Below are 12,532 nucleotides of genomic sequence, written 5' to 3'. Positions count from 1 at the left end.
GGCCTCGCGGCAGGGTCAGTAAGACGCTAGACACGGTATGAAACTTTAAATGTATTGGTTTATTAGCCACAAAACAAATAAACATCAGGTGCACTGTCCCTTTAAAAAAAAACAAATTATAAAAATAAACATCTATTCCCGTTTGGGAAACTAACTAGACTTCACTCTAGCCCTTTCTAGCGGCAGCTGGCCATCTATACTGGTTCCCAGCTTAATATAGGCCCCGGCATATGCACACCACATGAACAGTCTTAAGCACATCAATATAAAGTCTTTCTTATCTGTTAGTCCACTGGAACAGACATCCCCGCTTCAGCACAGCCTCGCGTCCTTCCTTCCTAGGGGAACTCGGCCCCACGTGCGCAGAGAAACCCCCCTGTCCCCTTCCTTGAGGGAAAACAGCCAAACTCTCTCTGTATCACTCCCAGCATGGCAGCTTCCTGTGTCTGTTTTAAAAGACTTCCTTGTTCATTCAGACCAGGCTGATTAGCTGCACCTGAGGGTAGCTTATCCAAGGGAAATTAACTCCATGTATGCTGGAAAGTCCCATAGCTACTAGCTCTCTAGTCCATAAGGACAGTGACTCATCACATGCCTATATATCCAGAATGTTTTATAACTGCCTGTGTATGTCACGGGAGACCAGGACTTCTAATACCTTTTAACTGGGATCGTTCACTAGGCAAAACAAGGTAGTGGAACAAAATGAAGTTTATTCAGGTAACCCTGCGTACACACAATGAATATACGAAAAACACACTTACTGGGAGTGAAAACTAGGCTCAAATAGGTGCATGGTGCCTGCTTCGGAAAGCTTACCCTGCCCAGGATATCCACCCAGGCTTCCTGGTCCACTTTTCGGCTAAAAACCCTAGCCGCGACTGCTACGTTCTAAAATGAGAACTTGGACCTCGCGTCTGACTTAGATTCTGCTGGGCAGGCTTTCATAGCTCCAAAAAATGAAGCCGGTTGCTCTGCTATTCGTAACAGAGCAACTTTAAAAAGCCTGTTCGCGCTTCATTGACTCAAGCCACAAGATTGTCTTGTTCTCTGACTGGGGCATCTCCTTACATACACTCCGCTGAGTTATCCTCAGCAGGGAAATAGGAGGAGCAACCAATCAGTGCATGGGAATTCCCTCCTACTAGCCAATAGGAACAGGGGCTCATGCTTTGACGTCAGAAGAGGAGGCATGCAAGCCTGCTCGAAAAGGCGGGTGGGCGGGAAATACGAATTAGCCAATTGGAAATGTGCCTATGAGCTGTATTTCCCCCGGCTAACTCATTGCCACCCGCTGGGCAGGCTCCGACAGGTCTGGCAGACTCAAAAACGTGTCCACACAGGGTGCCCTTTGTTTTCCGGACCTGGCAATTCGCCCTTCCTCGCCCACCAAACAGTTTTGTCACCTTTGGACATCCTCCCTCCTTTGAACTCCGGTGTCTATACAGAAATCCCGGCACCTATGTGGATGCCCAGGCTGACTGCATAGACATTTATAGTAAATGCACCAAACATGATAAAATATGTTTTAATACATAATATACAAAATCCACGGGGAGCATGGGGAGGAAACAAAAATAAATTTAAGTGCAGCAAAAATGACAATGTGAAAAAAGCCTTCAATTGACTTGGCTCTAATGAATTGACTACTTACAAGATGTAAGAGTCAAAAAGGCAGGGTTGACTCAAACGGTCAGAGGTAAGTGGATGATAAAGTTGTCATCAAGGTGGATCAGGTCCTTACTCTTAGGGCCTCATGCAGTAAGCGTTGATAAGGGAAATATGGCCATGTTATAGCCAAAATTGGGTTTGAGATTCAGTAAGCGCCGATAAGTGCTTCATATCGCCAGGTTTCGGAGCCGATAATTTGGTTATGGCCAGTCGCCTGCCGATAAGCCTGTTTTCGACACTGATCGCCACTTTTTTAAATCGGCTGGATTCAACAAAAAAAAACAGCTTATCGGGGCTGATCGGCACTACGAAATTGAGATGTTATGGCCGATTTCTCCCGCCAACTAAAGTTGGCATTTTGGACGGGAGAACGATCGCTAAGGCTGCCGGAACGGCACTTAGAAAAAAAAAATCTTCTGTACATCAATGGAAGTCAATGGAGCGGGGACGTATAACAGTATAGTACTGTTTACGTTTCATTGCTCACAATACAAGGGGGATTTGCATTACAGTGTGGGGGCATTCCCTGCATTGTGTCACAGCTGACGTGTCTTATTTGCATAACATTCGACTTTTACATGTTTTCAGCATTTGCGGGTCACATTACTCATCATGTGATGATGTGGCAAGGGAAAATACTATACTACACTCTTAAAGGAGAACCTCACATCATATCACACATTTTACTCAACTCAGCGACAATTATTTACATGATGTCACACATGTCACACATGTCACACATACACAGTATATTCATCTTCCTTTACATTACACAATGCTTGTAATGTGACACGCATCTTTAAACGTTCATGTACATCTGTATTCTCATGTTTACATATACTTTTGGGTCCTCCCTATTTTCATGACGTCACTTATTGGACGCTCAATCACATTGCATGTTTACATTGTAACCGTTGCATTACAAGCACTTCAACCTAACTTATACACACATGTACAGTAATTCATCATTGGGACACCTTGTAAACTCATTCTATACCAACTATCCTCCTTACACAAATGCATGCATATGCACACGACTATTCATTGTTGCCAACATGTCACAATAACATGGATAATTACACATGTTACACAAAACTTTTCCCACGTCAATCTCAGCCTTTTTGTCTCATTACATGACTGACTCTTGCGTTCACAAGTGTTACATGCATTGCACATGCAACTATTTATTTGCAAGCAATCTTTGTACAAAGCTTCACGTCACATCATTGCCAAATATCATCATTCCCTGCAGAATACACACAACAAATACTTAGAACAACAAGTGCACACAGCTTGCCACAGAAGTACTTTATTATGTTAATGTAACACCTTGCATTTTACTATGTCACCTGACATCATCACATACCTATTTAAAGGACGCACATTACCTGCTCATTCACAGCTACTCATTTCAAAATGTTGCGAATGTTTAGGAGACGGAGGAACATTCTTTTCTATGACATGCTTGATGATGAAGACAATCATATAGGGCAAGGGAGGGACACACCGAGGGACAGTGACAGTGACGCGGATACGACAGGGACAGGGAGAGGGACAGGCCGAGGGACAGGTAGAGGGACAGGAGATCAGAGGAGAAGACAGAGGAGACAACTTGTGCCTCGTCCGCGTCTGTACAGGGAGAGAACCCTGTTAGATGGGATGAGTGAGGAGGAGATTGTAAGTCGCTATCGTTTGAGTTCAGCAGCAATCTTAGCTCTTTATGAGGAGATAAGGGGGGATTTAGATTTTTTCACAGCCAGAGGTCGTGCAGTCCCTGGGCTTGTTAAAATGCTGTGCTCATTACATTATCTTGCTTCCGCGTCATACCAGACAACTGTGGGCATAGTGGGCGGGGTCTCGCAATCTACATTCTCGCGGGCCTTGACCCAGTTTCTCTATGCACTCAATAGACGCGCTAGGAATTATATTCATTTTCCTACAGAGGCGACAGAGTGGCTGGAAGTCAGGACTGGCTTTTATAATATAGCAGGGATACCATGTGTGCTGGGTGCAATCGATTGCACACATGTTGCTTTGATTGCACCTAGTCAGAGTGAGCATGTGTACCGCAATCGGAAGCACTACCATTCACTCAATGTACAGGTGGTATGTGATGCGACGATGAGGATAATGCATGTGGTACCCAAGTTCCCTGGTTCCAGTCACGATTCCTCTATCCTGAGGAACTCTTCAGTCTTCCATGCGTTCGAAGAGGGACATTTTGAACCTGGTTGGCTGCTGGGTGAGTACATATTTACATGTTCTAACACAAAACACATGTTGATTTAGGAATGTTGGCATTGTACAATTTGATCACTAATGTCAGCTTATGTGTGCTCCATTCATTATAGGTGACTCAGGATACGGAATTAGGCCGTGGCTCTTGACTCCGGTGCTAAACCCTCAAACTGAAGCAGAGGACAGGTACAATGCAGCCCATATATCTACAAGATCTGTTATAGAGAGGACATTTGGCCTACTCAAGACCAGGTTTAGGTGTCTGGACAGAACTGGTGGGGCTCTTCTATACAAGCCTCAAAAAGTGTCTGATATTATCCTTGCCTGTTGCATTTTGCACAATGTTGCACTCAGGCACAATGTACAGTCAGACCTAGCTGAGGCTTTGGTAGACGAGCATCCCACCCATGTAGCTGCTGAAAATGAACAAACAGCCAGTGGTGGCCAGACACGACAGAATCTCATCAATTCATTTTTTTCTTGTAAGTACAAACTCATATGTTCCTAGTACTACTTTTATAGTTTAATTATGTTATATTAACAATAATGTTTCTTTATATAACCTTCTGTTAGGACACAGATGAATATGGGTTGCACACCTTTCTTTTCTCTGCTGTGTGCACAAAGGGATGTGGCACCGGTATGTTATTGTTGCACAGGTTATATAATCCCTCTTCAATTGTACTTTAGTTGTGTGTATGTGAATACAACTTGGGTAACAAAGCAATAATATTTTAGCATTGTGTTATTCCTTATGCTAAGACAAAACACATATTATGCCCATAATCATTCATGCTTCTAGTATGCTTACATACAATGTTATTGGTGCAGTGTAACATGTACATCCATATGATGTGTACACCAGGCTGATTTACATTTTGAATGTCATGAAATATACATGGTGTTGTACATTTAACACCAAATACACACTTTGCTGTGTTGTTTACGGTACTGAAGATGGCATGTCAATGTTTGCAATTTATATATTGTTCCTTTGCATTATAGGTATATCTCCAGTATGACTGATCATGGTATGTATATTTGCTGACATCTCTCATAAGATGTGGCTACCTCAATCTTCCTATAATTATTGGAACTAAAAACCCAACATATTGTTTTAAACACAAATGTTACATATATGTACTTTCTGTATCATGTATATGCATTTAGCTACTCTTGAGCTTTCATGTGCATTGTATTACAAAATGATTACTCACATTTCATCACATTTTATGTATGTTTCCTTATAATTTCCATTAATGTAATATAGAGGTGGTTGGAGAAAAGGGGATAACTGTACTTATTTGTTTACTTACGGGAGCACATTCATCACTAGCATAGACACACTTTTTAAGACAACTGTTTGTGTCTCTATCAATTGGTGTAGGATCCATGTATAACACCGACAAATGATAACACCAGCTTTATTATGGTAGCTTATATCATCATATTGACTATACTATGTATTTCTAAACGATTAATAAACACAGTAAACTATAGTTAGTTAGGTTAATGAAATATACACAGAAACGTACTTCATAACATGATGGTGATGTCATATTCAGAACATCATGCATTGGAGGGGACCATAACATCTGGCCAGTAACATTATTTGCTACAGTCCCAAACCATTTTATCTACATACCCATGTAACAAGAGATTTTAAAAATAAATGGCTACTTGGTTGTAAGTGTCCTTTACATTGGGAGAAGGAGTGGCTCACTGAGTAAAGACACACACTGGCACTGATAGTTTGAAGCAGGGGAGTCTGGTTCAATTCCCGGTGTGGGCTCCTTGTGACCTTGGCCAAGTCACTTTATCTCCCTGTGCCTCATGCGGCAAAAAAACATTTGTACGTTCCACGGGCCAGGGACCTCAGGCTGAAACATGTGTCTGTAAATCGCTGCGTACAACTAGCAGCCCTATACATGAACATGCTCATATTATTATTATTATTGTTACATAGTTTCGACAGTCATACGTTCCATTACATATTAGAATACACAAATGTGTTAGCAGAGTGGGAATGGTTGTTATATATAAAACACACCATGTCATAAAATGTTAGTAGTCATTAAAGAACACTCAATAAAAATTCATGAGGCACTCTTTTGCAACATCATTATGTTAATTAAGTGCTTATGCAATATAGGCATAAGGGTATCACATTTTTAATTGTTTGTTAATAAGCGCTGCAAGCAATATAAAATTAGTTCCATATGTAGTATAGTAGTCGGTGGCTCCTCCTCACAATCATCTCATATAAAGGTAGACTCTTCTGAAATCATACATTGATCCGATTGTATCTTCCCCGACATCTCTGAAATACAGCAAACATATGATGGTCAAATATGGCACCTTACTATATATGTATCCGTGACAACGCATTACACAGCTCTATATGATTGTGTACATACACACGTCACTCACTTATATGTTAGAACTACAAGTGTACATCAGTATGTAATGTTTCTTTAAATTTGTAGCAGGCATAACTATGTATATGATGTGAACGTTGCCTGTATACTGAAAAATGTGCGCGCACATCTTAGTGTGCGCACGCACTTCACGCTTGGCTGCACTAACTGTTAGCGCATGCGCAAAACAAAGCGTACGTTGTGCGTTCAATACATGTTGAAAATACCAGTAAACATAACATCTTTATTTCAAATACAATGAAGACGAAACTACATTCGTTCTAAACGAGTACATCTGTATTCTTTTTAAACAGACGTGTTTGAACAGAAAGCACGGCCGATAACACAATGCGCAAATGCAATACGTGTGACGTCATGTTAAGCCAGCGTGAAACGCACGCTAACACTCCTCCCACTCAATTAACATTCGGCTAACGCCCAGGGTACGCCTACAAACACTGAGCCGCACGCATCACACACTGCAGTTACCGTTACTATAACAAAACATGACAGCCAATAGGCTTTGAGGCGCGCACGTCGCTTGGGGGCGGGGCTTACATCAGTAATCCTTTTTAAGGACGCCTTGGCCCATGACAAGGGTCCCACGTCATACGTGGTGGACCCGGTTTTCAATGTTGTAGATGTTGCATGATAACAAAACAGGTATGTGTTAGAGTAATGGTAAAATGTTGCTAATATGTTTAAAGGGATAGGAAAGTACGTATATTTATTCCGTCAGCAATGTGTACTACTCTTTCAGGTCCTACTATATTGTATTAGGAAACAATTTGTTTGTGATCGCTACATGTTATGCAGTCTGCAATGTTACGCTGTATCCACGCATTGAAAGTGAAAATGGTGGTTACAAAAAAAAAAAAAATTTAAACGCAGAGTCAACGCATAACGATTGTTATATTTACCATTCTTCTAGAATTAACTCTTCGCCTGGCTGCAACTGGTCGCTCCAGAAATGCAAGCCATTTTCATCCACGCTTAACCCAACCGCTGAATCCAGTATGGCACATATCTCCTCCAGGATGCGCTCATAGGAATCGCCACTGCTTTCTTCAAATAATTGGTCGGGAGGTAGGTTCATTTCTTCCGGTTCCCATTCCAATGCAATTTCAGCTGAAAGGCTTGGTACATAATCATAGTACTTTTGTTCTTGTACAATGTGGGTTTCAGGAATGGAGGCTGCAGATATTGCAGCACGTATCGATTCAAACGGATCAGTAGTAGCAGATACATTGCTATTGCCATTAGGAATAAATATGCCTTTCACGACAATATAAGTGCCGTCTTTCAGGATAAATTGTTTTTCCGGGGCAATCTTCCAGAAACCATAGGTGTGTTGTAGCTTATCCTGGTCACGTTCAAAAAAGTCATTACTTGATAAAGTGAATCTTATTGAGGAATTAAAATTCCGTGCATGCTTACGGTCTTGGTAATAAGGATATTTTGCTCGAATGAAATCATCGATTTGGCGTGTGCTTGCTTTCTGTCCGCGACTGTTCAAGATGGCTTCACAGATCATGTACTTATACCCTAAAAGGGGATTAATATTGTTAACGAATTCATCAGCCATGTCTGAGTAGCACAAAAGCTGTGTGCAGGTCTGTGTTATTTGCTCATCAAAATGAATGTGCTGAATGGCTAACAAACTCCTGTTTTTCCTTGTCAAGGTCAACAAAAGTAACTACTTTGACTCCTTATTTCAAACGCCAATTGGATTTGGTTGTCTAATTGGGTTAACAGTTGTGGTTCGTGATATGGGACTGTGGGAGAAACATTTCTCCTTCTTTTATCTCGTTTGTGAAAAACATCCCTAGACTGTGAATGCGTTCACATAGTGTTTTTTTGAAAACTAACAAAGGCCAGTGTGTGAAAATATTTCTTAGCCAGGCATATCAGTAAAAACACACCTGCAAAAAGAAATGTTTTTTCCCCGCTTACATTTCTGTGTGTATGTGAAAGTCTGGTTAACTCCCTGTCTGCATGAGTTTAAATACGTGTGTGTATATATATATATATATATATATATATATATATATATATATATAAATATATCTCTTATAAAAATATATATATATTTATATATAATAATTTTTTTTTTTTTATATTGCAGGAGTACACACAACATTGATGGCATTAAGTATACCTTGTATGAAACCTATTTAAATGGTGAGAAACATGATTGAATTAAGTAATAAACATTTGTTTAAGCACAATACTGTTAGAGTCTCATACTTAGGATATTTCTCAAACATTAGGCCTGTATTATTAAAATAGTGTGCTTTCACAAGGAAGCATGAAGTGTATTAGTTTGTGTATACCAGTTTATATAGTACTATATATATATATATATATATATATATATATATATATATATACACACACATATATACATATATATATATATATACACATATATATATATATACACATATATACATATATATATATACACATATATACATATATATATATACACATATATACATATATATATATATATACACACACTCACACTCACACTCACTCAGTGTGTGTGTGTGTGTGTGTGTGTGTATATATATTATTATACATTCTGAGATGTTATAGAAACGAACACACAACTGATTAAAGGACAAAATTACAATGGCCAAGCAAGGCAAAGGTAAGTAATAATTTACACATAATCCTGCTGTACACGTACAAGAAAGATGTTTGCACTTACTTAGGTGTTTTAATAATTGCATGTGACTAATATGCATATGCAATTCTTACATCAATTAACACACCCAAATGCAATGTTTTGCTGCAAAGTCAATGGCAGCTTCTCTAAACTTAGCAACTGGCTCCTGGTGGACCATTACTGAACAGACGATTACAACATAAATATTTATAACACAATTAATTATGAGTGTTAACATTTCCAAACCTTCACGTGTACAAGAACATAGTTGAAAGTTTGGAAACAACACAGTCTTCAGCATACATACAATAGTAATTAGATAATCTGAAGTCAACAAAACAAGGCCAAACACATATTTTCTGAATTATAACATTTATTTTTTTTGTTCCTTTTGCGAGCGAGTAACAGGCCTGCTTGTTGTCTCTTGAATTTTCCTTTTTCTTTTGCCACCAACTTTAGGCACAACAGAGCCACTTTGAGTGGCCTCTGGCACTTCACGGGCAGGGCTTGTGGCCAGTGACTGTTCACCTACAGGGCTTGTGGCCAGTGACTCACCTACAGGGCTTGTGGGCAGTGATTCACCTACAGGGCTTGTGGCCAGTGACTCACCTACAGGGCTTGTGGGCAGTGATTCACCTACAGGGCTTGTGGCCAGTGACTCACCTACAGGGCTTGTGGGCAGTGATTCACCTACAGGGCTTGTGGCCAGTGACTCACCTACAGGGCTTGTGGCCAGTGACTCACCTACAGGGCTTGTGGGCAGTGATTCACCTACAGGGCTTTTGGGCAGCGACTCACCTACAGGGCTTTTGGGTAGTGACTGTTCACGGACAGGGCTTGTGCCCAGTGACACATGTGAGCAAGTTGGTAGACACTGCACAAGTGATGGTTGGTCTGTTTCATGTGTGTCTTTTGTTGTTTTTGACCAAAAACTGGTCAGTAGTAACTGCTTGTATTTTGTTTTTGTGGGCTCCTTTGTAGGTGTCAGCTGCTGATTTTGTACAGATGGCAGTGGTAGTATGTCGTCAGGAACCTGCACAGCAATGTCTGCTACTTGACCGGTAACATTTGGGCCTGGTGAATGAATATCAGATGAATGTGGTGAAAACTGACCTGCATGAACAGATCCTGGCTGGGAGGTGTTGAATTGTGGTACATTAGTCATTCTCCAGTAATTAGCTTGTGTTTGCTGAACAACTAATGCTTCGAATGAGGTGTTGATTTTTTGCAACTGTTTAGGCACTTCAATGAAGACTCTGTGGAGATGTGCCAATTGTGATACTGTTTCTTCCTGCAGTCCAATCATCCTTTCCAGCACTGTCATCATGTCTGAATGGCGACGATTTTCTGCGTCCACTATTTTTCCCTCTGAAGCTACAATTGCATCGTATGTGGAAGTTGATGGACGATTTGGCGGTACAACAGTTTCTATTGGCACCTCTTCATGGTCACATGATTGTATTTCAGTCTCTTCTGTGGCGTCATCCTCATCATACTCATCATCCTCATCACCATGATGTTCTAAAAAGAAATGTACACATTATTAAATGGCATGTTAATGTATGCTGTGTTACTATGTAATTGTACTGTGTCCTAAGTAACACCTAACATGTTAGCATACGTTTTATAACCTCATTAAAAACTACCTTGACTTACGAATAATGTTTGGACTCAGTATGAAATATGAATGAATGAAAAGTTGCTCTAAACTCAGAAGTCCTACATGATAATTAACATCACTAACACAATACATGTTGCCTTACACTTAATTTTCACTGACACTAAGTAATCCTATTTAAAGAAGATGTGCAAAACAAATAATGCACATGACAACATAACATATAGAAGAGCACATATTATATGGCCAGCAAATGATACACTCACCTTCTAGTAGTGTTGAGCTGGCTGACCCAGGTGAAGACACTTGTTCCATCTCAGGTGACACATGTCCTCCAGGGGCAACTATATATAACAATAACATAAGTTTTACATTTACATGTGTAAATATTGAACAAACACTTATTGTATGTTCTGTATTTATGATTAACTAACAACATCAGTTCCTTAACCGAAAATGTGTGTGTGAAAGTGAACATAAATAGTTGTAATAACAATGTACATGCCTGTGTACTTAGAAGTTTTGAGTTCCCTAACATACAACATACTATGTTTCTGCAGTAATGCGTGAGGATAAATAGATTAAATGAGTACATAAAAATCATATGTTGTGTAGTGATATCAGTATCATAATGTACATAACTATCATGAGATGACCATTCACAATGGTTATCATGAAGGTGGTCATATTGCAAAAAGTGTTATTTTTGGTAGAGGATATGTGTGGTACATTAATCGAAGATGTGGCACACCTGAATGTGGCTGTGACTCAACAAGACAACACATGCAGTGTGTGATAATGTGTCTTTCATAGTAGTTCAACTATAGATATGAGTGAACTAATGTGTGACGTACGCTTTGATAAGTAATGAGTTGTTGGGGCATTTAGTAGCTAGAGTTAAGCTTTCCAATGAGTGTGATTAACTTCAGTTGTGCTATTCAGGTTGTAAGAAAGGTATTCCCTTCCCCAAAAAGCCTAATCAGCCACACCTTTCAATGACTTGAAACAGGTGCAAATGGTGTGAACTAAGTTGACCGTGAAATGAGGCTGTAATTAGTGTGTGTGCTGAACCCCACCCCCTCTGTTGAAGTGTATGCTGTGATGAGATATTAATTGCAGCTGCTTTAACACAATGGTAGATGAGCTAAGTAGTCATCTGCAGTGTTTAAGTTATGAAAACAATGACATAACATATGATACGTGTGCCTCATTATGCTGTCTGTATATGACATAAAGCAAAAATGGACCTTTTCTTAAGCAACTATAGATGTGTTAGTGCCAGTGATGTTTGTAGGCCGTTACATGCAATTTCTTTGATGCATGCTTAAAATAGGCAGTAATGTCATGTTTGTCGGAGTAAAATCAATAAAATACACAATAATATGATACATATTTCTGTTCTGTACCTGTAGCTACTAATAATTTCTCATGAACATGTGTTACACGTGTACTACCCTGTTGTTCCCCATCTTCGCCCACCATCAATTGCTTCCACTGCAGCTATGCATTTTGGGAATTCACATGTAAATGAGCACGCAATGGCACGTGCTATATTAGTTACTGCTTTTAGTAGGACTACTACATATATGTCTATTTTGAGATATATATATACAGAATCAGACATATACATATATAGATGCAGGTATGCTTATATTGTGAAGACAGTATAAAAAGCAGTGTAACTATGCAAAATAACTGTAAGCAACGACACGCCTAGTACAGTAATATTTATCACCTGCTGGAAATTGTGACGGATAAATTCCAATGTCACGGTCACCAGCCAAGCCTTCCACGACGACGGTAAGTAATTTTGGCCGAAGCAGCTCCTCCAATGGAGTCAATATGAGACGTTGTGGTGTGGGCCCACCTCCAGTGCCAGTAGCATGCACGCGTTGGTCTTGTATTTTCTTTTTC

At 39.9% G+C, this 12,532-nt stretch overlaps 1 protein-coding gene across 1 annotated transcript; it reads right to left on the bottom strand.

Moving 5' to 3' along the window:
• Positions 1–712: 712 nt before the first annotated feature.
• Positions 713–11,396, bottom strand: LOC142464146 (uncharacterized). Its single transcript, XM_075567414.1, has 3 exons — positions 10,885–11,396; positions 9,664–10,521; positions 713–726 (listed from the first exon to the last, which is right to left on the bottom strand). Exons 1-3 carry the CDS (start codon positions 10,979–10,981, stop codon positions 713–715), a joined length of 969 nt encoding a protein of 322 aa, XP_075423529.1. The 5' UTR covers positions 10,982–11,396.
• Positions 11,397–12,532: the final 1,136 nt, after the last annotated feature.

This window comes from Ascaphus truei, chromosome 1, assembly GCF_040206685.1.
Source record: "Ascaphus truei isolate aAscTru1 chromosome 1, aAscTru1.hap1, whole genome shotgun sequence".
Classification (NCBI taxonomy): Eukaryota; Metazoa; Chordata; class Amphibia; order Anura; family Ascaphidae; genus Ascaphus; species Ascaphus truei.
Note: the sequence above shows the minus strand (reverse complement) of the source record. Positions and strands in the feature narration are given on the sequence as shown.

Excerpts from the sequence above, each read along its gene's own strand:
- LOC142464146 (XM_075567414.1), bottom strand. The coding sequence starts at position 10,981 with ATGTTATTGTTATATATAGTTGCCCCTGGAGGACATGTGTCACCTGAG. Across the intron at positions 10,522-10,884 it reads CAGCTCAACACTACTAGAAG|AACATCATGGTGATGAGGAT; the intron begins GTGAGTGTATCA and ends ATTTCTTTTTAG.